At 43.4% G+C, this 27,459-nt stretch overlaps 1 protein-coding gene and 1 pseudogene across 2 annotated transcripts; one reads left to right on the top strand and one right to left on the bottom strand.

The window, feature by feature from the left end:
• Positions 1-4,647: 4,647 nt before the first annotated feature.
• Positions 4,648-15,016, bottom strand: LOC125550724 (DNAse I-like superfamily protein). Its single transcript, XM_048713792.2, has 9 exons — positions 14,378-15,016; positions 12,999-13,091; positions 12,436-12,580; positions 8,291-8,489; positions 7,725-7,803; positions 6,769-6,830; positions 6,028-6,114; positions 5,531-5,634; positions 4,648-4,954 (listed from the first exon to the last, which is right to left on the bottom strand). Exons 1-9 carry the CDS (start codon positions 15,014-15,016, stop codon positions 4,869-4,871), a joined length of 1,494 nt encoding a protein of 497 aa, XP_048569749.2. The 3' UTR covers positions 4,648-4,868.
• On the top strand, positions 15,015-25,794 carry LOC125550723 (ABC transporter C family member 10-like; annotated as a pseudogene). The gene is made up of 11 exons (XR_015600346.1): positions 15,015-15,276; positions 15,418-16,829; positions 18,220-18,539; positions 18,620-18,706; positions 19,540-20,130; positions 20,231-20,395; positions 20,484-20,778; positions 24,057-24,271; positions 24,373-24,678; positions 25,235-25,295; positions 25,376-25,794. The product of XR_015600346.1 is annotated as an ABC transporter C family member 10-like (transcript).
• The last annotated feature ends 1,665 nt before the right edge of the window (positions 25,795-27,459 follow it).

Below are 27,459 nucleotides of genomic sequence, written 5' to 3'. Positions count from 1 at the left end.
GTCGTGGTGGGCTTGGTGATGACCTCTGTCCTGCCGTCCTGGCGGCCTTGGTCTTGTAGCACAGAAATGAAAGCCTTTGGCTAATTTCTCGGGACTCCGCGCCTGCGCTTGCCTCTTTAGCACCAAAGAGGAAACCTGTTGTATTGCGCCCGCTGGCGCCCGCCTGGCCTTGGTCGTCATGGCTTGCGTCGCCCGGACCTCGCGAGGTGGGCCTGCATATAAGTCTCCACCCCTCAAGAGCCAGTCTAGGGAGGCTGCTTCCTCTCGAGGTCTTGATGTCGTCCGCCTTGCGAGGGTCTTGTGTTATCGATGCTAAAGGTGGATCGTACCAGGCCGCTGATGGAGCCACGCCAGGGCCGCAGGCAGGTAAGTCTGGGTACCCCGGTTTCCAAAACACCTAGGAACTTGTAACACCCACGATGCGGCTATATCTCCCACGTGTCGGAGCACGACTTAGAGGCATAGCCGCATAGTAGGCATGTCGCAAGAGGGGTAATCTTTACACATCCCATGTACTGAATATGAAAGGGATAAAGAGTTGGCTTACAATCGCCACTTCACACAAATACAAGTTAAACATACATCATCCAGAATACAATCAAGGTCCGACTACGGAACCAAAATAAAAGAAGACAACCCCTAATGCTAGGTCCCCGATCGCCCCGACTGGGCTCCACTACTGATCAACTGAAACGAAACAACACAACGAACACGATCTTCATCGAGCTCCCACTTGAGCTGGGTTGCGTCATCTGCACTGGTATCAACGACACCTGCAACTGGTTTTGGAAGTAAATCTGTGAGTCACGGGGACTCATCAATCTCACACCCGCGAGATCAAGACTATTTAAGCTTATGGGTAGGAAAAGGGTAGTGAGGTGGAGCTGCTGCAAGCACTAGCATATATGGTGCCTAACTTACGCAAACGAGAGCGAGAAGAGAAGCAAAGCACGGTCGAGAAACTATTATGATCAAGAAGTGATCTTGAAACTACTTACGTTCAAGCATAACACAAGAACCGTGTTCACTTCCTGGACTCCGCCGGAAAGAGACCATCACGGCTACACACGCGGTTGATGCATTTTAGTCAAGTTAAGTGTCGAGTTTTCTACAACCGGATATTAACAAATTCCCATATACCCATAACCGCGGGCACAACTTTCAAAAGTTCAAAACCCTGCAGGGGTGTCCCAACTTAGCCCATCACAAGCTCTCACGGTCAACGAAGGATATTCCTTCTCCCAGAAAGACCCGATCAGACTCGGAATCCCGGTTACAAGACATTTCGACAATGGTAAAACAAGACCAGCAAGACCACCCACTGTGCCGAAAAATCCCGATAGGAGCTGCACATATCTCGTTCTCAGGGCTCACCGGATAAGCTAAGCGTACAGGAGCCGACGTAACCCAAGTTGCCAAGGGATGGCCCTGCACGGTGCTCTAGTTTGGACCAACACTCAGAGGAGCACTGGCCCGGGGGTTTAAAATAAAGATGACCCTTGAGTCTGCAGAACCCAAGAGAAAAAGGCTTAGGTGGCAAATGGTAAAACCAAGGTTGGGCCTTGCTGGAGGAGTTTTATTCAAGGCGAACTGTCAAGGGGTTCCCATTATAACCCAACCGTGTAAGGAACGCAAAATCAAGGAACATAACACCGGTATGACGGAAACTAGGGCGGCAAGAGTGGAACAAAACACCAGGCATAAGGCCGAGCCTTCCATCCTTTACCAAGTATATAGAAGCATTAATTAAAATAAGAGATATTGTGATATCCCAACAATATCCATGTTCCAACAAGGAACAAACTTCGTCTTCACCTGCAACTATCAACGCTATAAGAGGGGCTGAGCAAGCGGTAACATAGCCAAACAACGGTTTGCTAGGCAAGGTGGGTTAGAGGCTTGACATGGCAATATGGGAGACATGATATAGCAAGTGGTAGGTATCGCGGCATAGCAATAGAGCGAGCAACTAGCAAGCAAAGATAGAAGTGATTTCGAGGGTATGTTCATCTTGCCTGAAATCCCGTAAGGAAGAAGAACGAGTCCATGAAGAAGACAAACGGACGTAGTCGAACGAATCCTCACAACTCCGGAACGAAACCGAAGCTAACAAGAGAAGCAACTCGGAAAGAAGAAGCAACATAGTAAACAACCATCACATAAACATGGCATGATGCACAATCAAGTATGATGCATGTCCGGTTTAAAGAGGCATGGCAAAGTGCACAAACAAAACCACAAGTTAAGTGGAGCTCAATATGCAACGAGTTGCATATTGACGAAACACCACATGACTTATTTAGTTCTCTCTCGTTTATGTACTCAACAATATTAAATGTGGTTAGGCATGGCAAGAGGTGGAGCATAAGTAAACTAAACATTTAGGCAAGTTTAAATGAGGCCGGAAATAACAAACAACAATTCCGGTAAATCCCCATATGCATTTAGTAATTTGGTGCAACAACAATTTTAAACATTTAAATGTTATTATCATGATGCGAATGACATGTGCAAGTTTTATGCAGTTTTATGAAAATGTTGACATGAACAAGATATGAAGCATTTTTTATCATGGCGGAAACGAAAGGGGTGCCACGGCAACGAATCCGAAAATGATGCCACGGCAACATATCGGTTCTGGTAGCTCATGGAGATACCGATGCAAAAGAAGATGCGACGGGAGCGTGTCATGCGATGAACGGTGGGGTGCTCCCGGTTACCGGGTTCCCACGGGTGGACGGCATGGCAACGAGGAGGAACATGGAAGCGACATTTTTCTGACACGGTGCAAACACGAGCACCTCATGCATCGCAAACATTCGTTCTCGGAAGGTCATCTCGGCGGTTATACCTTTGGAGCGTGCATCTGGGGTGGTTTGGGACGCACAGTGTAGTCGTTCACGATCGTCGTGGGAAGTAGTGGTACTCGACGATGGTAGTGGGAGTAGTTGTTCACGGCGACGGCAGTTGTACATGGCAATCGTGGACGAACTTGGAGGGTCATCGATAGTCGTTCATGGGTCTTGAGCGACGGTTGTGGTACATGTTCTGTAGATGTTCGGGCGGCGGTAGTGGTACACGTTTTGAAGGTGAACTTGACGAATTCGAATCCCTTCGGGGTTGTCGTGGTACTTGGGGTCTTCGGACCCGCCGGTCTCGTTCTTGCGACGTTAGTTGAACTTGACATATTCGAGGGATCTGGGTGTCGCGGTACTTGGCGTTCTTGGCGATTCCGAAGATGGCGGTAGATGTACTTGGTGTCAATATGGTCTTCGGGTACTTGACGACTCCGAACGGGGCAACAAAACATAGTCGACCTTGACGTTTCAGTGTTGTAGTGGAACAAACGTCCGTGTAGCCTTGCCGGTGTAGGTACTTGGCAGTATCCATGCGTAGAGGTACTTGGCAGTTTCATGTAGATGAACTTGAGGTACTCCGGGGCAGAGGTCGCAACGTTGCAACGATGGTCTCGGCGCATCCAGATCGAAACAAGGCCAAGTGGCCTCGAGCATCGCAGATCGAGGCAGCGGCGGGCGCTCGTCTCCTGCTCGAAGCAGAGGCGAGGCCGACGGCACAGGGCTTGGGGGCGCATGGAAGCTGAAGGACGGAGCAGGTTCGGGCGCAGGAGGAGGCTGGCGAAGCAGGCTTGGCGGCGCAGCAGGTGAGCTGGGGACTCCTGGATCGGACGCAGGACGGACCGATCTCGCCTAGACCAAATCGAAAACGGGGCGCAACGGCGCCGGGGTGCTGCGGATGAGGATCGGCGTCAAAGATGCGCTCCTGCTGGTCGCCGACGGCAGCAGGATGAGGTGGCGTCGGGGTTCACAGCGGTTCCAGGCCGGGCTCCACGGGAACTTCGAACGCCGGCGGAGGCTGGTCAACACGGCGGTGAGCTCTTGTTGGCTGCTGCCGCTCAAGGCGTGCTCGGACTTGGCTTCGAGATGCCGCGGGCCCCAACCGCCTGCGGATACCTACTCGAAGGAGGATGCCATGGAGATACATACTCGCAACCTGATTGTATCATATCTCCAAAAATAAATACCGAACTATCGGCTCTCGTTTACCCATATAAACGACAAGTGAGCCTCTACAAAAGATCAAGCTATGGAAAAAGCATGCACTCATAAACTAGCTGTGTAGATATGAGTTCAACATTTGTTGATCAGTAAAGATAGATAGGTAGGACGCAGGGCTATTAACCATCCGAGGGCCTGAACCCGAGTAAAACCATCATATCACCTTTCATTGAACGAGGACCCTTCAAACACCACCCATCCTTCTACATTCTTCCACGATTTCATGTACTCCCTCCGTTCTGAATTACTTGTCACAGATATAGATGTATCTAGATGTATTTTAGGTCTAGATACATCCATTTCTGCGACAAGTAATTTAGAACGGAAGGAGTAGATCGTAAGATCGGTAGTGTATTAACCGTCAACACTATTTCCTTGGGCAATCTCTGCCCTATTGTATCTGGGTCATAATTCCCATGTTATTTTCATGCAACGGATGTAGATCTTGCTTAAGAAAATTGGCTGCCTGCATTGCAAAACATGATCTATATACTATATTAAGAAACAGAGGGGGCATAATGTTGCCCAAGCGCTCGCATCTGGTTTCTTCCGAAATTGTAAAAGCCAGTCATAAGTGGAACAACTCTTAGAAATCTGAACTTAGATACCAATAGCTGATCACAGTAAGAGTTGAACTCTAATTCCAATCCAGATCCGGACTAGAGGGTGCACCGCAGTAGTGGCCTACAGGTCATAAAAAATGTTTAAATAGCTCATGATAGGCCAAGCGCTTCAACTGACCTAATAATAATCTAATAATCCATGGTGTCCGGTTCGAGAAAAACACAGAAGTTAGCTGGAGCTCTTCGATTCTGGTGCTTCCGCTGCTTCTTTGGAGAGCACAAGTGAAACAGGACAGTGATCACTTCCATAAAATCCTGCCATCATGAAAGTCCACAAATTGAATCAAGGCAAACACACAGACACCTCACATGAGAGTCATGTCACCATTGACTCTTTTGTTTTCATTTTTGACATGAGAAACAGTTAGACATACTAATGCCACAATAAACTATATGGTCAAGCAAACATTAATAAATAACTGAACCTGTTACATCTTTTATAATGATTACAGATTACATGAACACGGCTGGGAACTTGATATGATTATGTCGAGAGATTTGTCAGAACTCCAGCATGAAATGCATCATCATTTTTTCAGATGCACATACGATGTAAATCAATAGGGAATTGTACCGGTAGCAGCTTAGGGCAGTTCCAAATCTATTAGTAGCTGTTTTTTATCCTTCCATGTTATCTCAAAAGCAAATTACATACACAACTATAATTTTCTTTATTTAACATTGAATATATACAGCCAAGACATGGTCCAACCCCCTTAGTTATTTGCAGCTGATGATAGGCAAATAAAATTAGAATTTCGGAAAGACCAAAGGTAACATATCACAGTTATATAATTTGTCATCACGCAAAGAAATATGTGCAATACAAACCTTCCAGTTCAATTCCATGACCATGCATTTCACATGAAACAATTCTGTCTTTCAACCCTTCTGAAATAACAAAATAGTCAATCCGCATTCTCTTTCCTCGGTACCTGGAGAAATATTAAGCAATAAATCAGTCCATATAGAAAAAGATGAAATACGTACACTCCAGCATTAGCTGTCATATGTAGTAAATTACAAAAGAACATTGCTTATCAGCAGAACATTAATAATCAAATTCATGCTGCCAAATTCTTTTATAAGTGCCGTGCCTGAAATAAAATCAGATTGCTGAGATGGGGGATAATTTGTTAACGGTAAACATTGAGGACCACATGCTTACAAAGTAACCATATATCTATACAATAGGGATCAAATAACCCATCCAAGACATAAAAAGGAACAGCAGATATGCTTCAATCATGCAGGGTCAAATTTTGATAAGCAACTGAACACTATAATTAATAATCTAGAAGTAATACAATCATGGAAATATTTCTTACTTCCCAACTGGATTCCCAGACCAAGAGAAGCCACACTCCATGTCTTTTTCTTTGTGCAGGTATCTGTAAGCATCTACCAGCTTTCCCCTATACATCCAAATGTTAGTCCATAAGGTGGTATTCAAGACTATAAAGATTAATGCTTCTATGCAACTAACTTTAGCCTTCTATATTTCCACTAAAATGTCTTATTCACCATTCATTGGTTTATAGGTATGTTTTTCAGGCCTGTCCTATAAAATTCCAGACAAAGATGACAGTATGTGTTCTAGCTAGTTTGAACTTCATCCTTTTTGTGTGTGCAAAAACCTTGGTCCATTCTGAATTTACAATGACTAGTAAAGTACTTATAAACAAATTTAGAGGTTGTACCAGCAATATCTATATGATGATATGAGAACTTGACACTGCCCCCAGTCATGTTGAACATTTACCTTACTGAGCATTGAAACAATAATCTTTTATGTTTCCATGACCACAATTCCACAAGATTCACATTTGAGATGCTCATCAGGGCACTTTTTTGTTGCTTGTCTAAATAGAGATGTTAATACGCTCCAGCTATATATCAATGTGGGGCATCAGTTGAGAGAAAACGATGATGGTTATGGTAGATTAAGCATGCAAACTAAATTAAAAGGTTGCATACATTTGTTCAAGGATGGCCTCCATTTGAGAAATGGGGGAGTGCTCTATCAAGGAGAAGGAAAAAAATGCTGAAATATGTTAGTTTACACATACTGGGACAATATATTGCCAAAGCGCTGTCTCTCTGCAAGGGTGAATCCTGGCTGTCCACAGTCCTGTAGGAATAGATGAGACATTCCTTTGCATTAATGCATAGCTAAACAGATACATCAGTAACAGGGTACTAGTCGTCCAGTAGAAGTGTAAAACTGAAAGATGCATTTAAGATAGGCTGTCAGCTGATAGGCCAGACATTGAAAATCTGTTAAGGGTGTAAGGCTCTGTCTGCCATCGCCGTTTTCTGCTGCATTAGGCCCTTAAGTGCCAAATTATGCCTTGGTGAGAAACAGATAAGTCTCACTATGGAGTGTTAAAAAAAACACGACTCTTATTGTTTATTTTCACTGAGACAATCTTACAGTCATATAAAGTATATATTAAATAATGAACAAAAGAGCACACACATAATAACTAACAAATTTATAACTATACCAACACCCAATGAATGTTAGCCTATTTGCATAAGATTGGAAGGTTTCACAAGCTTGCCACTCATGTGTAACAGAAGCAGCTAATTCTTGAAGTAGCCTATTTGCTGCTGTTGCTAGAATATATACTCTAATTTGATAAAAAGTAACTTCAACTGGCCAATTTCAAGGTGTGATTTGCAAATCCGAAAGAGGAAATATAGTACTTAGAAAGGACAAAATAAGCATTCGCTAAACTTACAATAAGTTTAAGATAGAGAAGCGAGAATTTGGCTATCCTCACAAGATAGACATTAGACTAGATGGGCCATATGGGCCAAATCATCCTATAAAAATGTCACACCTAGGAATAGCTGACCCATTTGGATTTGCTTGATAAGCAGCAGCAGCATACAGGTGGGAGTCGAAGGATGCACAAGGGATTATGGCAAGATAAAAGTTGTTTCCAACACTTGAGTTTTGGGGAACATGAACTGGATTTACAAGAATAACCCAGAATTGCATCTTTAAAGCAAATAATACCTCTTTATTTGGAGGGATATATCCATTGAGCTTAGCATCGCTAAAAAAATCAGGATGGCTGACATCGATTTCGTCATGACTGAAAGATTTAAAAAAAGGTTACAGGGGGTTGGTTTGTGAAAAATTTATAAGAGACTCATTCCATCTATATATTGTATAGAGAACATGAATTCCTCGAGGATGGCCACGTAAAGTAATAAAACTTCTCTCCCTTACCTTACGAATTTTCTGCTCAAAACAGATTTACTTGAAGTGCATCTTGTAATTATCGGGGATCACGATAATATGCAGGAGGAACTACTTATCATTAAGGAGTGGGGATTTGAACCCAAGACCCCATAGACCACTGCCTTGTGTTTGCCACTAGACCACATGGATGGGCCCTAATTATGAAGTTTGGGTTGGCCATATAAAATGCAAATCCACAACTACATGTTTTATTAATCTATGTGGTTTCCAGAAGACTAAAATTAACTTATCATCAATAAATATTAAATAGTAACTTCATGCAAGAGGAAGGCATATATAATAACAACATAAAAAAACAGCAATGGGTTCTTAATTACCTAACGTTCAGGTCTCCGCACCAGATTAAGGGCTTGTCTACTTGTTGAACAAACTCCGACATTCTTTTATCCCACTTTCTTCTTCTTTGAAATGAATTTTCCTCCTCTTTCCACCCGTTGTTTGGAGCATATGTGTTTAGCAACAAGAATGATTCAAATTCCACAATGATGACACGACCGTCTGCATCATGCTTAGTAGCTGAAACAGGTAAAATACTATACCATCAGAAAGAATAATAGTTTCTGCAAAATTTAATTCCAGAAAGCACGCAAAAATTCAAAATGACCACTTTGTTTATCATGTCAGGGCAGACCAACAGCTCCGCAGCCCCACATCTGCTGCACCAGCAGGCACCTATAAGTGATTAGGAGGATAAGATCCCCTTTGAACCTAGCCAATCTGTGGATGTGGAGACAAACCTTCGATGGCTCTGGCGGTGCACACAGCCAGACAGTACAAGCGCTCCATCTCTAGGCCACTTGACCGGTATGGGCCTGGGCCTCATGGGCCAGTATAGATGGGCAACACATACAATACTCCCCCTCAAGAGGGGTGATAGGTATCTATCACTCCCATCTTGTCACACGCTAGGTTGCATTCTCTGGTTCCCAATCCTTTCAAGCAACTGCAATTTGTTGCCATGAACTCATATGCTCTATCTTGATAATCCTAGCATCTAGCTTTTCTTCGATAATAATTTGTCTAGCTCCAAATGTTTGGTTCTATCATGTTGAACCGGAGATTTTGCTATATGGATTGCCGACTTGTTGTCACACCTTCTAATAGGTTCATTCATGCAACAGGTCTTCAATATCTTCAGCCCTGCTAATAGGTTCCTCATTCATAACTCACTCTATCCCTGAGACATGGCTCTGTATTCAGCCTCTGCAGTAACAACAAGTTGTTTCTTGCTTCTCCAAGACACTAGATTTCCTCCTACAAAAACACAATGATCTGAAGTTGATCTCCTGTCATCCAGGCAGCTAGCCCAATCAGCATCAAGGTAACCATCTACAAGAAGGTGTTCATGACTCTTGAACAACACTCCTTTCCCAGGAGTACCTTTCAAGTACCTCAAGATTCTATATACCATCTACTGTTGGAATTGTGTCGAATATATTGTACAAGGTAGGTTACAGTTGGACCGTGTCTAGATAAAGTAGGAGTCGTGTCCTAATAGGACACCTACATCCTAGGCCTCTTATATAATGCGGGGATAGACACACGATGTAACCTATACCAACATAATAGCACAGACATGGGAGCGGTAGTGTGTGCTGGCATCCGGGTGGCCAGGGTGCGGTATTGTGACAGTGTCATGGGGAGGAGCGCCCATAGTCAAGCCCTAGGGATGTAGCCGAGTTCGGTGAACCCCGTTAACAAATCCCGGTGTCATGCCGTGTGATTGTTTGGTCCTCGGATGATAGATGATGCATCTCGCATTATTCTTTCAAGTGGTATCAGAGCTACGTTATTTGGAGGTCGTGGATTGTTGATCCAGAGGAACAGACGAAGGAAATCGTGGAAGTGGTCGGTTTGATCTGGGTAATGTCGAACGATCAAGAGCAATGCTTGGAAAGATCGAAGTTGACGAGAAGCACTGGATTGATGGGAACTCACAAGTGTGCCAGCAATTGGGAGCAGCGGGTCGATTAATCAATTGCACCTGCAGCAAGCGACTGCATACAACAACGACAGCAACCAGATCAGATCGTGGTTCTTTTTAGAGATTGAATCGAAGCCAAGGGGCAGGCCGAACTAGGTCAGACGTAGGTGCAAGCTGGTCCATGAGGGCTGAAGCCCAGGTGAGGCCAGCGCTGCATGAATCGGGAGTAGAACTGAGATTTGTTTGGGATAAAAAAAGAGGACTGAGTCCTCACGTGCAACAACAGGCAAGAGGCAAAACAATCTGGCGAATACGAAAATTGCACGGGATAGTCCATTGGAGACGCAAGGCATTGGAGAAAAGCAACATATCATTTGATTTTGTGCTAAGTGTTGTTTTCCACGGGTCAGGCGTACATATAAAATTCATGGTGTCGACGGATACCAGGTTCGGGTTATGGCAGACAAGGGTGAAAGATTTTTTGGTACAACAGAGATACTTGAATGGGTTGCAGGATGTCAAGCCATCTAAGATGGAAATATCATGTGAAGGATGAAAATTTGCGGAGGATGATTTGGCAGCCTGGAATAAACTCAAGTCCAATGTACATGAAAGTTTGATGCATGGACGAATTCAAGGTGGTGGAGAATATTTGCCAAGGTGGAGTTTATTCGAATTGTGTCGAATATATTATACAAGGTAGGTTACAGTTGGACTTTGAGTTGGACAGTGTCTAGATAAAGTAGGACTCGTACCCTCATAGGACACTTGTATCGTAGGCCTCTTATATAATGCGAGGGTAGACCCACGATGTAACCTATGCCAACATAATAGCACATACACGCAGGGGGAGCCGGCGGTATGTGCCAGCGTCCAGGTGGCCGAGGTGCAGTATTGTGACGGTGTCATGAGGAGGAGTGCCCATAGGCCTCGGGGGTGTAGCCGAGTTTGGTGAACCTCGTTAACAAATCTCGGTGCCGTGCCTTGTGTGATTGCTTGGTGCTCGGATGATCGACTATGTGTCTCGGATTATTCTAACATCTACAACAAGGTGTCCAAGGTATACTTTCTTTGAGAAAGAGATATTCCTTTTCCAGACCTAGCCACTTCTATACCAAGGAAGTACTTGAGTCGACCACGATCTTTAACTTCAAAGGCCTTACTCAGACACCTCTTTAACCTTGCTATCTCTAGTCATCATCACCAGTGAATGATATCATTTACACAGACTGCAAGCATGGTTATGTTTCCTTTTAAGAGTGTCTATAAAACAATGTATGGTCACCATTGCATTGTCACATACTGCCCATCTAAACTTTCAAACCAAGATCTTGGAGACTACTTCAGTCGCAAAGAGTTTTCCTTAGCCGCATACCTCGTCAACCGTTTCAAAAGTCAAGAACCCAGGTGGGATCTCCATGTAGACCTCCTCCTACAAGTCCCCATGCAGGAAAGCATTCTTCACATCAAGTTGATGTAAAGACATTCTTCACATCAATGTTCATCTTTGCTACTAGAGCAAAGGTCTCATCATAGTCAATGTCGTAGGTCTGGCTGTACCCCCTTGCCAAAAGCCTCGCTTTGTACCATTCAATATTTCCTTCTGCATTCTGCTTCACAGTGTATGTCCACTTGCAGTTGACCACCTTTTTTCTTGTTGGAAGAGGTGTTAGTACCCATGTCTTGTTCTTACACAGAGTCTCCAACTCCACCATGGCCATACGCCATTTTGAGTTCTCCTTTGTCTTCTACCAGTCAGTCAGAATTGACACAGACTAAAGAGAAGCAACAAATGCTTTATAGGCTGGAGCTAGTGCTTCATAGGAAACATAGTTTCCAATATCATTGACATTGAACCCATACCGTTTATTTGGTATCCCCGTTGTTGTTCGAGTAGTTCTCCTCAAAAGCAATTTGCCCATTGATTGACCCTTCTAGTCATCATGATCCCCATCAGAGGAGATGGAAGTCACATCAGTACTACCCTGTTGTTTCATCAGTGGATGATCTTGCTCCCTCGGATGTGCAACACCATTACCATGCTTCCATGAATACACCTTGAGCTGCTCCTCTTGCGTGCGACTGTGTGAAATTGGTGTTGATGCTTTTTTTGTGCGCATTGGTGTGCAGGATTAGGTTATTGCTCTTCAGATGTGCCTTCCGAGTTACAGTTGGCGGATTTCTTTACGAAGGCCCAAACTAAGTGTTGTTGATCCACCTGGGTTTTTTTTGTGTGTGTGTGTGTGGGGGGGGGGGGGGGGGGGGTAGCCGTGTACCCCTTTGTATTTCCCTGTTCTATAAGGGGTTTTCTGCATATTGTACTGCACATGTACGTGTATATATACTGGCCTATGGCCACATGGAAATACAAGTTACATATTTCCTAACACTTACCACCCTTACCAAATTAAATCCAATGACATAATCACAAAAATATAACATGCCGAACAGAATGTCCCACTAGAGTAGAGCATGCGACATTTCAAAATATAGTGTAACAGGGGAGACAGCTACTCAACCTCTCCAAACCAAACTTACATGTTCTATCCAAGTTGAATGACACTTTCTTTGGTTCAAACTTCTTCTTCATAAACACAGCTGTGCCTGCATATTTTGAATCTGAAAGGGACCACCACACACGGTAGTCTTTGAAAGGTGAGCTCGACAAAGCACGCAGCACTGTCTGCATGACATCAAGAAGTAATTGTAGAATTACTTAGTTAAGCACAACTAATGCAACTGCTGTAACAACCTACGCTGAAAAGAGAAAACAGATGGAAACTAAGTTGAAATTTATTCATAATTGTTTCCTGCTAAATACACAGTCACCACAACACAGCAATGCTTCAGGATGCAACTGATACAAATCAAAGTCCAATTTTACACAATCTAGAGTAATTTTTTCAAAAAATAGATATACTCTTGCAAAACTATCAGAAATCACCCTTTTCCATAAAAACAGAGTTTTTACAAAGCCATTTCAAGGAACTACACATCTTATCCATAATGCGGAAATCTAATTTCAGCCAGAACCAATGGATCTGACATAAGGGATCCACTTTCCATAACTACAGGGTACAGGGCTACTCCCTTAGTATTACCTGTTTTTCTTCGCGTGACGACGTTGTGTCGTCTTTTAGCTCACTAGGATTTTTAGGTGCCCCTTTGGAACCAGCTGCTGGCATCCGCACTTCCTGGCAAGTGGCAAAGAAGTTCAGCAAAGATCCTACTCACTGATACATACATAATATGCTTAGATTGTTAAACTAAAAAATAAAGTAGACAACCTAACCCGAGAACAGCATAATAGTTGCGATTACTGATTAAGAGTACAAAACAAAACAACAATTTGTGGCTAGGGCAACTAAACACCCAAAAGGACAAATAATAATATTATTAGGCTGCTAAGTTGTCATAACTCATAACAACTAAAGGTATTGGAATTGAACGGAAATAAAGACCTTGGCCTGTCATTTTTACAACCCAAAAGTGGGGTTTGGTATAAACCCAGTTCTACTCTACTGCACTAAAACAAGAACCCAAGGCGGATTTGGATTTCAACTATTGAGCTGCAATTTCAAAAAGAGGCTAGGGTTAATCGATCCACCATATCCAGACATCAGAATAATGTAGAAGGACATAAGTTTTCTCAAATAATGATTCAGCTTGAGAATTACTTCATCGTATGGCCTATATTTTGTTGTAACTGTACTATTGCTGCAAATCAGCACATGGTATAGGTACGAGAACTTGTTGTAGCAGCAGATAGTGGCTAATTGAGCAACCAAATAACTGGAATTGGAACACTAGGACTGACATAAGTAACAGATAGACCAAAAACAAGTTTTTCACATTTTCTTTCCGCAATGTTGCCAACATTAATCCAGGATAAGTTGATAACAAGAAACAGGCAAGTAGATATCAGTTCACTGATTTAAGAATATTTTCATAGCATTCAGTCTGTTTCATAAAATGCTCAACACAACCTCTGCAAACACCACCCTAGCCTTTACAACCATCAACACTGCATGCTCTCTACTCTCAGTGGTACATAGCATTGATGTATTATGAGCAAATATAGCACAGCATGCCAAACAACCAGAAAAATGCACAGCAGGAATCGTCGGTCGGCATAATCAGTCACCAGCTAGTCAGCTAAGACAACTGGCACCATCAATCTCGCAAGGGATGCAGCACGCCGGAATTGGATTAAACCCTAGATCAATCAGATGGGTCAAACCCTAGATTACCAGAATTGGATTAATCTTGCACAAAAGGACAACTAAGATGTACTCGCCCCAATGTGCTAGATGAAATGCCTGCGAGCAACGGCAGCTCCTGCATGCCACATTGCAGCACACTCGCCTAAAAATCCCTCGGCACAGCACTCGCATTGCAGGCTAAAACCAAATCTAGGGTAGCAAGCAAATCCGGACACACAGAAAGGGTGCTGAATGAAACGCTCTTTGCCTTGGCTCACCTGGACGCAGATGACGTCGGGGTCGAGGCGGGCGACGAACTGACAGAACGCGGGCCAGTCGCTCTTCATCCGGAGCAGAAGGCTGTTGGCGTTCCACGTGATGAACCTGCGTGGCTCCTCGCCGGGAGGGCCGTCCCCGCCGGCGTCGGCCGCGGTGGGGGCGCGGCCATCAACGCAGTCAGAGGTCGCGGCTCCGGCGGGCCTCTTCTTGGCGGGGGATCCGTCCTTGAGTACGGGCTGGAAGAAGCGCTTCATGGCTGGCTGGTGCGGCTGCGCTCCCCGGCAGCCGCCAGCAGGGGAGGGAACACCGGAAGTGAAGTAACGACGGGCAAAATACTTTTTTTTTGCCGATAAAGGGCGCCTTCCGATATCTATCGTAGGTAAGGCCCAAGAAGCCCAGCAGCATCTCAGCCCAAGAAGCCCAGCAACAAACCGTGCACGATGCACAGCCGCCTCCGCGACACTCTCCGTTCTTCTCGCCGGTCCTTCCTCGACGGCTCGACCCCCACCGCGCCGGCGCTGCCGCGGAGCACCTCGGACGGCATGCAAATCAGGACATCCATACACAGCGGACAGCGCGCGCCCTAATTCTATCATATCGTGCCCCAGGTAGACCTCAAACCCGTCCCCCGTCCCCATGACATGCCGAGCGTGCTGTCCCGCTCCCCCGGCAAGGTGCCGGCAGCCGGGTGGCGGCACCCTTGTTCTCCCGGCGGCTTCCCACTTAGTGCCAGGGATTCGCTGCCACCAGTACCCAAAAAGCCCTCCTCGCCTCACCTTTGCCCACGCCGCCAAACACGCCTGCAGGCTTGCTTCCACTGAGGCACGCCGCCTCCAGGTCTGTCCACCTTTCCTCCACTGGACTGGCGTGCGGACTCGGAAGATTTCTTCATATTTCGGTAAGGAACCCTAACGTTGCTTGGATTTCTGCCTCTTCGGGTCAAATCCAAACCTCTTCTTCCTCTCATTTAGTTACTGAAAGTCTGAAACACTATGTACCATTTTGGTTTACATTTTTCTAATAAAATGTGTTGACGCAGCTTGCAAAGCAACTGGTTTGCACAACTTGCTAAACAATGACACTATTCAGGATGAATTTGATTCTGAGAGATCGGCGTCTCCTTTCTCGGTTGCTGGATTTTTCAGTAGGATGTCATTCTGGTGGATGAATCCCTTGATGAAGAAGGGTTACAGAAAGCCTCTTGAAGAGAAAGACATACCTGCGTTGGATGTTGCAGATCAAGCAGGCACTCAGTACTCAATGTTTGTGGACAAAATCAATGCTAAGCAATCATCTCTTTTCTGGGTAATTGTTTCATGCTACAAAAGGGACATTCTGTTTTCTGGGTTCTTCGCATTGCTCAAGGTACTCACTCTATCTTCTGGTCCGTTGCTCGTAAAGGAATTTATCAATGTATCCTCAGGAAAAGAAGCTTTCAAGCATGAAGGTGTTGTTATAGCACTTGGACTTCTTCTGTCTAAATGCTTGGAGTCATTAGCCCAGAGACAGTGGTATTTTCAAACACGGAGGGTGGGAATCCAAGTGCGGTCACTCTTGTCAGCTTCTATTTACCGAAAGCAACAGAAATTATCATGCTTTGCCAGTATAAAACATTCTTCTGGAGAGATAATGAACTATCTCATAGTAGATGCGTACAGGGTTGGGGAGTTTCCTTTCTGGTTCCATCGGACATGGACTACCGGCTTCCAACTTGGCATTGCCTTGGCAGTACTATACGATGCAGTTGGTCCTGCAACAATAGCATCTGTTCTTGTTATAATGCTTACTGTTCTACTGAATGCCCCTCTGGCCAGGCAACAGCAAGATTTCCAGAAGAAACTCATGGAAGCTCAAGACATGAGGTTGAAAGCTATGTCTGAGTCTCTTGTGAACATGAAGGTCCTGAAGCTTTATGCATGGGAGGCCCACTTCAAGAGTGTTATAGAACATCTTAGGGAGTTGGAGCTAAAATGGTTGTCAGCATTCCAACTAGGAAAAGCATATACTAGTGTTGTCTTCTGGGCATCACCTGCACTTGTTTCAGCGGCAACATTTATCGCATGCTATTTTCTGGGAGTCCCACTTAATCCTAGCAATGTATTCACCTTTGTAGCTGCACTGCGCCTTGTTCAGGACCCTATCAATCATATTCCAAACGTTATTGGCTCTGTAATTCAAGCAAGGGTTGCATTCTCTCGGATAAGCAGTTTTCTTGGTGAATCTGAGCTGCCAAAGGATCAAATTTCGATGGAGCATTGTGTGTGTAGTCAGTATCCTATAGTATTCAAATCTGGCTGTTTCTCATGGGACAGCTCAGGAAGTCCAAATCTGAGGAATATTAATTTGGAGGTGAAAGCAGGAACGAAGGTAGCAATCTGTGGCGAGGTTGGCTCAGGAAAATCCACTCTTTTGGCAGCTATTCTGGGAGAGGTCCCAAGGACAGAAGGAATGGTATATTTTTGCTGCTTTGTGTTTAATTTACTTTGCTAACCAATGATCATAATAATGATGTATGTTATTCTGGAACCTCCCTTTCTACCATCAACTTATTATCCATTTAGTATTGTCACATGGTTAGCATGTAGTGTACTACTTACTCTACTGTGTTGCAGCTATGAATCTAGCTTACAGTAAATGTGTTTGGGTTATACTAACAAAACTACCTTTTGTAATCTAAAGAGTGAGGTTATAACATTTTGTTCTGTCTATAGTATTGGATCAAATTATGGGCATCAAACTTTTTGTCCTCGCAGGTTGTGGCTGCAACACACTGCTCCTTAGTGTCATTTTCCAATCCCTTATTCAGAGCATGAGTGTGCCATGTTCAATGCTGCCACAAGAATCTTCGTCGGGGATTGGGACAACATTTACTATAGGAATTGATAGGTGGTTAAATGGCTTCTCTGTCGTGGTTCTCGGAATCCTCAGGTTCTTACTCCACCTGCTTTGCTTATCTCGCATGCATCGCAGCCTCGCTGGCCTTGAAACCTTCCGAGTTGATCCTGCAAAGGTCCCCTTTATGTTGGAAATTTTTCGTTTTACTTGTGATTTGCAAATGCGTCTGGATGGTTGATCACTTAGCCAGCTGTGGACTCTATCATAACGCCAACTGGCCACTGTGCAACGATCATGAGAGAAATATTGATCACCTATTGGTGCGATGCAGTACCGGAGTAGTGTTTTTTTCTTGGGCTCGTCTCCTAATTTCACACCCACCCCACAGGCAATGCTTCCCTAAAGATTGGTGGATCAACTCCTATGACACTCAACAAGCTTTTCGAGGCGACTAGAGCTGAGTGTCAACTCTAGCAAAGGGCTAGAGCTAAGGGATTGGTTGTTCCCTTCCCTTAGTTTGCCTACTAGTCGCTTTGTGGTCACTTTTTGTTTGCTTTTCTGGTTGTCAGCATGTCTTTCCTATTATAACTCTTGAACCTCTAGTACCTGATCTATAATTAGTTGGAATTATTTTTTCATGAGAAATGTGCATTATGCATAGTGCTTAGTTATAACAATGACTGTGTTATTAGCTTGGTTAGTGCAATCAACAAACAGTTGCACCACCCTCCTATTCCACTAAGTGGGAGAAGACAGGTTGGAGAAAAGTTAATTTTTTGTTGTGCATGTACTTACTGTTTATGTCATAGATATCTTCAATTAATATATTTTTAAAGTAATGTCTCTTAACATGTTTAGTAAACCTGTATATGATATTTTGCAAGACAGCAAAACAGAGGTCCAAATTTGGATTTCAATTTAAGCACAAATTACTAAATATTATTGGTGCGCGTGGACTGTTACACTTTTTTTCGAGTACTAATTTCATTGCTGAACATAATTGCAGAGTCATGTTTGTGGGAAAATAGCATATGTTTCTCAGGATGCATGGATTCAAACAGGAACTTTGCAGAACATACTTTTTGGGTCTAACATGGACAAGCAAAGATATGAAGAGACTCTCCGGCGGTGTTCTTTGGTGTATGACCTTGAAAGCTTGCCTTTTGGTGACCGTACTCAAATTGGGGAAAGAGGAGTTAATCTTAGTGGAGGACAGAAGCAACGTGTCCAATTAGCTCGCGCATTGTATCATGATGCAGATATATATATCTTTTGGATGATCCTTTCAGCTGCGTTGATGCACATACTGCTTCAAGTCTTTTAAATGTAGGGGTTATTTGTTGGCATCTCAGTTTGGCTACATGAGTCTCCAATTTTTCTAAATTTTAATGATCATTCTTTTGCAGGAATATGTGATGGGAGCTTTATCTGAAAAGACAGTTCTATTAGTAACCCACCAAGTGGAGTTCCTACACGCATTTGATTCTGTTGTCGTAAGTATTGACTCTTTATTCAACTATTGGCATTTTGAGAGGTTACATGCATGTTTCATTGCCGAGATAGAGGCTCCACCAGGCTTGTGGGATGCAATTTCCTCATGTAAGGTTTCCTAGCTTTCCCTTCAAGATCCTGCAGGGGTTGAGTGTTGGGCCCAACTGACATACAGGAATCAAGCTTTCTTCCTGATCCAGTCCTTGCTAATATGCATGTTAACCCTGGGTGATTGCTGCATATTATAGGATATTTTTTTATATTAATTTTATATACTAATAAGGGTCAATCAAGTAAAATAAGTGATTATTAGTAAAAACTAAAGTATTTGCTAATATACCAGTTTTAGGATTCATGGTGTGAGTCCAGGGAAGCACGCGGATCTCCTCTTATGCTTAACAAAGGGGGAGGCTAAGGGGCTTCATTACCACCTTGAATAAACAGAGTAGGCTTAGAAGTGTTTAATTGCAAGGATCAGATAATAGTGGGGTTTATAGGGCGATTTTCATTTGGCATTTGGCTATAAGCATATATTCATCCCACGTTTCATGGCTATTTTTTTCTCCCTTTCTTTATTGAGGTGGTGCTACCGGTGTTCCTGGGTAGTAACAGATTTGAAGTGATTCCTACCACCTGTCCTATTATTAAGTTGGTTGCACTACAAAATTGCGACTTATGTTAAATTCTGCATTAGATCATCATAAGGAAGCAACCATATGAAATTCATCACTGTATTGTGCTTTCTCAGCTATTCACAAGATACAGTTTGGTCATCCTTCGGTGCATGGGGAACTCCTACTATTTTGTTGACAGACAGTAACTTGTCTTTTGGCAGTTAATGTCCCATGGGCAGATCATGCATGCTACTTCATACCAAGAACTGCTAGTGTCTTCCAAACAATTTCAGGACCTTGTGAAAGCACATGAAGTCACTACAGACTTTCCTAATGTTAAAAGAATGGCTTATAATGTAGGCAAGCAGTTTGAGAGGAACGCCTGTGTTATTCACGGTACGGCAAAAGAATCCATCAAGTCATCAGCATCTGATCAACTAATTAAAACAGAGGGGAGAGAAATTGGTGACACTGGACTGAAGCCTTATTTAATGTATTTGGGCCAGAACAAGGGCTACATATATGCTAGTCTTGTTGCTATTACTAACATTATTTTTGCATGTGGGCAAATATTTCAGAACTCATGGCTTGCTGTTAATGTTCAAAATCCCTGTGTATGCACATTGAACCTTGTTCTGGTGTATACAGCCATTGGATTTGGTTCAATCATTTTCTTGCTATCTAGAGCTCTGTTAGTAGTTGATCTTGGTCTCCGGACATCAGGACCTCTATTTGCCCAACTACTTAGTGGCCTATTCTGTGCACCCATGTCTTTCTACCATTCCACTCCACTTGGAAGGATACTTAGCCGTGTAAGTACTAAGAACTGGTAGTACTATATGAATCTCGTTTATTTTAGTTTGACCCATGATAATTTTAAATTAGGCAGCAAGTAATAACTCTATGATGCAGGTATCATCTGACTTAAGCATCATCGATCTTGATCTTCCATTTACGATGTCCTTCAGTATTTGTGCCACACTAAATGCATATATCAATTCGAGTGTTTTGTGCTTCTTTACCTGGCAAATTTTGCTTGTTGCTGCACCTGTTATCATCATGGCTGTCAAGTTGCAGGTAAGCTTGTATAATCCCATTTACGCATGATGTAGTCTCTGTAGGCTCTTATTTACATGACCTGGTTTACTGAAATATAACATTACAGAGATACTACTTAGCCTCCTCAAAGGAATTGATGAGGATCAATGGCACTACAAAATCTCTAGTGGCCAATCATCTTGGAGAATCGATTGCAGGAGCAGTTACAATAAGAGCCTTTAAGCAAGAAGATCATTTTTTTGCTAAAAGTTTGGATCTTATCGACAATAATGCAAGCCCATCTTTTCACTGCTTTGCTGCAACTGAATGGTTGACTCAACGTTTGGAGATAATGGGTGCTGCTATTCTTTCCTTGTCCGCACTTGTTATTACTCTTCTTCCTGCAGGAACTTATAGCCCTGGTGAGATGTGTGAAACTTTATTCAAGGGAATGCAATGTTTTGTAACCATTAGTTAACTTGCTCTTTTGCCCTTAGTGCTAACCTGTGTTTTTGTAAAGAATTTAGGTACACGATGTTGAAGATTATATTGCATTGTTTTCCCTGTCAATAAATAAAAATTATATTGCAAGTGGTTCCTTTTCTCAGAGGATTACCCTTCAGCGTATATCTCGCTAATCACCATCTCGAGCCAAACTGCCATCCCATAGCTGTGACACAGTATCATATTTTTTTTGAAAAAGGAGATAACCCTGGACTTACATAGTACTGTTAGAGTTATAATATAAGTCATGTACCCCTTTGTATTTATCCCGTTGTATAAGGGGTTTCCTGCATATGTTCCACACCTGTACATGTATATATATATCGGCCTATGGCCTCATGGGAATACAAGTTGCATATTCCTAACATGGTATTAGAGCTAGGGTAATTTTGTCTGCACGTTGCAACTCGTGCTATCGATTCCCAGCCGCCTGTCTCATCTCGCTCGAAGCCCCCGTCCTCGATCCCCCCGTCCTCGATCTCCTGAGTCTCCCGATCGAAGCCGGCCCTCCTGATCGGATCTCCCTCCCGATCGGATCTCCCCAGCCAGCTCCGGCGCGACTTCCACGCCGGGACGCGACTTCCACGCCGGGACGCCTCCCTCCCCTACGGCGGAATCGGCGGCCGCCGCCAGGATCCGCGCCCGGTTCCCGATCGATTCCTGCCCGGCTCCGCTCGTGCTTCAGCCACGAGGTCCCGCCCGCGATCCAGCTGAGCTGCCCAAGATAGCTGGGTCCCAACTGCTCTCTTTCCCGATCGACGGGCCGGCCTCGATCCCCCAGCGCTCTCTCTTCCGCTAGGATCCCATCGCTAGCGTCCTCTGCTGTCGCTGGTGCTCTCGTTGGTTCCTAAAAAAATGTCTGCTACATCGGGCTATGTTGCTGTCCCTCGTTGTCCGGTGATCTTTGATGGTACTAACTACACTGAGTTTACTGGCTTCATGCGCATTCACATGCGTGGTATCCGTCTTTGGGGTGTTCTTTCTGGCGAGGTCTGCTGTCCGCCACGTCCAGTTCCTCCGGTGGCTCCTACTCCGCCAACTCCATCGGTTCTTCCTACGGATGCTAATCAGGCCGCCAAGGATGTGGCTAAGGTTGCTGATGAGGCTGCTGATCGTGCTTATGATGAGAGGGTTTTGGCTTATGAGGAGATTGCTGCTCTTGAACGCACTGGTACCTGGGATCTTGTTTCTCTTCCTCCCGGAGTCCGTCCGATCACTTGTAAGTGGGTCTACAAGGTTAAGACTCGCTCCGATGGTTCTCTTGAGCGTCACAAAGCTCGTCTTGTGGCTCGTGGTTTTCAGCAGGAGCATGGTCGTGATTATGACGAGACTTTTGCTCCTGTGGCTCATATGACCACTGTTCGTACACTTCTTGCCGTTGCCTCTGCACGCCACTGGTCTATATCTCAGCTTGATGTTAAGAATGCCTTTCTTAATGGTGAGCTGCGTGAGGTGTATATGCAGCCACCACCTGGGTATTCTGTTCCTGATGGCATGGTATGTCGTCTTCGTCGCTCTCTCTATGGCCTTAAGCAAGCCCCCCGCGCCTGGTTTGAGCGCTTTGCTTCTGTGATCACTGCTGCTGGTTTTTTAGCCAGTGCTCATGATCCAGCATTGTTTATTCACCTTTCTCCTTGTGGTCGGACTCTTCTTCTTCTTTATGTTGATGACATGATCATCACGGGGGATGATCCCGAGTATATTGCCTTTGTAAAGGCCCGTCTTAGTGAGCAGTTTCTTATGTCTGATCTTGGACCTCTTCGCTACTTTCTTGGGATTGAAGTCTCTTCTACCTCTGATGGCTTTTTTATATCCCAGGAAAAGTATATCCAGGATCTTCTTGCTCGTGCTGCTCTTACTGACGAGCGCGTTGTTGAGACTCCTATGGAGCTCAATGTTCACCTCCGTGCTACTGATGGTGATCCTCTCCCTGACCCGACGCGTTATCGTCATCTTGTTGGCAGTCTTGTCTATCTAGCTGTCACTCGTCCGGACATCTCTTATCCGGTTCATATTCTGAGTCAGTTTGTCTCTGCCCCCACCTCGGTTCACTATAGTCATCTCCTTCGTGTTCTTCGATATCTTCGAGGCACGATCTCTCACCGTCTATTCTTTCCTCGCTCCAGTTCTTTACAGCTCCAGGCCTATTCGGATGCTACGTGGGCTAGTGATCCTTCCGATCGCCGTTCACTTTCTGCTTACTGTGTTTTTCTTGGTGGTTCTCTCATTGCCTGGAAGACGAAGAAACAGCTTGCAGTTTCCCGTTCGAGTGCCGAGGCTGAGTTGCGAGCAATGGCTCTTTTGACGGCAGAGGTGACTTGGTTACGGTGGTTACTTCAGGATTTAGGTGTTTCTGTCACTACACCAACTCTGCTTTTATCTGACAGTACGGGTGCTATCAGCATTGCACGCGATCCTGTGAAGCATGAGCTCACCAAGCATATTGGTGTTGATGCGTTCTATGTGCGTGCTGCTGTGCAGGATCAGGTTATTGCTCTTCAGTATGTGCCTTCCGAGTTACAGTTGGCGGATTTCCTGACGAAGGCTCAGACTAGAGCACAACATGGCTTTTATCTCTCCAAACTCAGTGTTGTTCATCCACCATGAGTTTGAGGGGGGGTGTTAGAGTTATAATATAAGTCATGTACCCCTTTGTATTTATCCCGTTGTATAAGGGGTTTCCTGCATATGTTCCACACCTGTACATGTATATATATATCGGCCTATGGCCTCATGGGAATACAAGTTGCATATTCCTAACAAGTACTACCATCTAGTTCTGGGTTTCTTTGATGATCTTTTGTTGCATGATTCATCTTTGATTTCAGTCATTTGTCTTGGTGTCTGGTGCTCCCAGCTCCTTTTCTAGCTTCACACATCTTGCTCCCTTGCTCTTCCATCCTCAAGAGGTTGCTTGATTCCAAGTAATTTTGTCGAGACGAGGTCATAACATTAATCATCCATTTCACAGCATGGCAGATTTGGAAGAAACACAACATGATTCTCTTGTTATTATCATGCATATGTAGTTCTATGTTCCTGTAATGTTTTTTCTTATAGAATTTGACATAGGTTAGTTTATCAGTCTATAGAATTGCATCATTTCCTTTCCTTTTAGTAGTTGTTGAGCACATGAAATGAGAATTAGATTAAGATTAACTCATAATTATTAATGTTGGCTTATACAATTCTGCAGGTTCTGTAGGGATGTTGCTCTCTTATGGTCTGTCACTTAATATGTTATTCCTGTTCTCTATACAAAATCAATGTTCTCTTGCAAATCAAATAATCTCTGTTGAAAGGTTGAGCCAATACATGGGTATTGTAAGTGAGGCACCATATATTATGAAACAGAATCAACCACCGGATGCATGGCCCTCTGTGGGTAAGATAGAACTTGAAGGTTTGGAGGTAGGTGATGAAAAATAAATGTCTTGTTTATCGTCCATAGACATGACCAGTATGATTTTTTCATGCATTGTACATAATGCAATTGATATTTGTGTTAGCAGATAAAATATAATCAAGATGCTTCTCCAGTACTTCATGGAATTACTTGCACATTTCAAGGTGGCGACAAGATTGGGATAGTCGGTCGAACAGGAAGTGGCAAGACAAGTTTGATAAATGCAATTTTTCGTCTTGTTGAGCCTTCTGGAGGAAAGATAATCATTGATGACTACGACATCACAGAAATGGGGTTACATGACTTACGATCTCGAATTGGTCTTATCCCTCAAGATCCTATACTCTTTTATGGTTCCATAAGATATAATTTGGATCCTCAAGGGCGTTTCTCGGATGAACAAATCTGGGAAGTAGGTTTCCATATGTTGTTACTATAATTTGATTATTTTCTATTTTCCCTGTTAAAAGAATTTAGCATTCGTTCCTCAATGTTTTTTCTATGATGAAACAAGAATAGTTAAGAGAAAAGAAGATCAAAAGCAGACGCTCTCACATGCATCCATGAGTTATAATAATCAATAAATGACCTCATTATCTTTGTAAAAGATGGTGTTTTATGTTTTCAGACTATACCCCAGATGGAATGCTCCTTGGTTGTCAGTATATTACTTTCCTCTTGAGGGTTTTTCAATCATAGTTAGATAACCAGATCTTTGCACCTCTGGTTGCAATCTAGTAAATCAGTTGGTAGTGTTTGAACATTGTGATATGTTGCTGAAATTATTATGTTGAATAATTTATGGCATGGTAGCATTGAACTGCTAGCACCTTGCAAGCAGCAACACTACTGAAATATACTGCTAAAGGAAATATTTGCACTATTACACAATTTAGTACTAGTCCCCTCTTCCTAATAAACAGCTTATTTGAAAACTAAGGAAGCATTTGTGAATTAACCTTTGCCAGGTTCTAGGCAAATGTCAACTAATTGAAGCAGTTAAAGACAAGCAAGGATTGGATTCACATAGTAGGTCTTTTCAACCTCATTCTCTTTTACAGAACTTGCTGCAATTATGTCACATTTCTTTTACTTGCTTTGCCCAACAGTTGTGGAGGGAGGATCAAACTGGAGCATGGGCCAAAGGCAGTTACTTTGCTTGGCCCGTGCGCTATTGAGAAGAAACTGCATCTTGATCCTTGATGAGGCAACAGCATCCATTGATACTGCAACTGATGCTATTATTCAGAAGATAATCAGGACGGAATTCAAGGACAGCACAGTTATCACAGTTGCACATCGGATACCAACAGTGGTGGACTGCACCTGGGTACTTGTTATTAACAACGGTATGCATGCATCTAATCAGTCTTTATGGCTTTTCATGATTGTTTTCAGGTTCGCATGTGGTGTTAAATTACAAATATTGTTTGCTACCAACTACCAAGAGACTCTTTCAGAAAATGAATGTGCATGTGGTTCTTGCCCTCGACTCATTATTCGGTACAATCATGTTGCAGTTTGCTAGTATGGTTCCACCAGTGGTCATGAGTTGGACCCAACTCTTAAAACAACCTGCAGGTCTTATTTACATTTGTAAGTCGCACATATAGTGTATAAACAACACATTGCAGCCATAACTTTTGAGAGAAGTCCATATTACAACCCTGAACTTTTCGGTTTGTAGTCCATATTACAACCCTGAACTTTTCGGTTTGTCTAAAGATTCAATGCCAAACTCTAAAACCGGTTAAGATTCAACCCTGAACTATCAAAACCGGCTAGTATTTAACCCTTCTCTCCCTTGAATCTGGTTTTGACCCGTTGACCATCCAGTCAGCAGCCACATCAGCGTTTTGATTGTACAGGCAGAAATTGAAATTTGATGCTATTTATAGTTCCTTTGAGCCAAAATGGCTGAACATTTCCGAGAATGATCAGTATGTTATTCTATATTTTACAGAAGCTTTTCGATATTTCTGGATACTTTCATTTGTTTGGACGAAATTTGACCAAAATTGGGGCTGAAAATGTAATTTCAGGGTATTTATAAATATTTGGCAAAAAAACTGAAACTTTCTCAGAATGATCGACATACTATTATTGATTTTACAGAATTATGTCAAATTTCTGGATACTTTTATTTTTTGACCAAAAAAGGGGCTGAAAATGTAATTCATGTTAATTTTAAATAAATTTGGCAAAAAACTATGAAACTTTCCCAGAATGATAGTATAATATTGTTGATTTACAAATTACTTCAAATTTTCTGGATACTTTAGTTTTTGGCTAAAATTTGACCAAAATAGGGGCTGAAAATATAATTTTTTTCAGATTATTTTTAAATCTGTTTGACAAAATAAAACTGACGTGGCTGCCTACTGGACGGTCAATGGGTCAAAACCAGGCCTCCTCAGGGAAAACCAGATTCAGGGAAGAGAAGGGTTGAATCCTAGCCGGTTTTGATAGTTCAGAGTTGAATTTCAGCCGGTTTTACAATTCGGGATTGAATCTGACAAATGGAAGATTTCAGGGTTGTAATATGGAAAGACAATAGTCAAATAATGTAGAACTGACAGTACTTCTTTGGGACCAACTCTAAAATCAATTGGCAAGGGATTGTTGAAGATGGGCTCGTGCATCAGTTTGAACGCCCAAAATAAATAGTTACGCATGTCCCCTGCCTCCCAACCACACCATCACCACACAGGCACACACACAGGGACTGTTGGAGACCCTTGATCTCAGAACATAGCCACGGCTGGGAGGAATTGGGGAAGAGATACAAGGGATGGAGGGGTATTGCTATACCAACATGGTAACCAGGAAGTATAACCGGGCGAGCATAGTCATGCTTAAATCCATTACTATATGGGGCACCTTCCCCATATATAGCTGCATAGAGATGAGTTGAGGTAAATGACTGCGCTATCTCATGCTTAAATCCATTTCAATATGGGGCACCCTCCCCATATATAGCTTTTAGTTTAGGCCAGGTGCTAAGTAACCTACTTACTGTTCACTGAACAGGCGCAGCTGACTCAAACTGTTTTAAGTAACCTTTTCCCAATAGAAGTCTCATGTATAGCCGGAATCCTTCTCATTAGGAGCTCCCTAAAGGATAAATTCTAAGTTCTCCAAATAGTTGGTCAAAATTCTCGAACTTCTTGAATGTCAGCCAATGTGCTGTGTA

The sequence above is a fragment of the Triticum urartu genome, chromosome 4A, assembly GCF_056163025.1.
Source record: "Triticum urartu cultivar PI428250 chromosome 4A, HENAU_Tu73, whole genome shotgun sequence".
NCBI classification, from domain to species: Eukaryota; Viridiplantae; Streptophyta; class Magnoliopsida; order Poales; family Poaceae; genus Triticum; species Triticum urartu.
Note: the sequence above shows the minus strand (reverse complement) of the source record. Positions and strands in the feature narration are given on the sequence as shown.

What these genes read in the sequence shown, in the direction of transcription:
- LOC125550724 (XM_048713792.2), bottom strand. Translation starts at nt 15,016, where the DNA reads ATGGGGACGGGGGACGGGTTTGAGGTCTACCTGGGGCACGATATGATA. An exon ending in ATATCCCTCCAAATAAAGAG is followed by an intron (nt 6,831 to 7,724) that starts GTATTATTTGCT and finishes CTATTCCTACAG; the next exon opens with GACTGTGGACAGCCAGGATT. An exon ending in TCTGGGAATCCAGTTGGGAA is followed by an intron (nt 5,635 to 6,027) that starts GTAAGAAATATT and finishes ATATTTCTCCAG; the next exon opens with GTACCGAGGAAAGAGAATGC.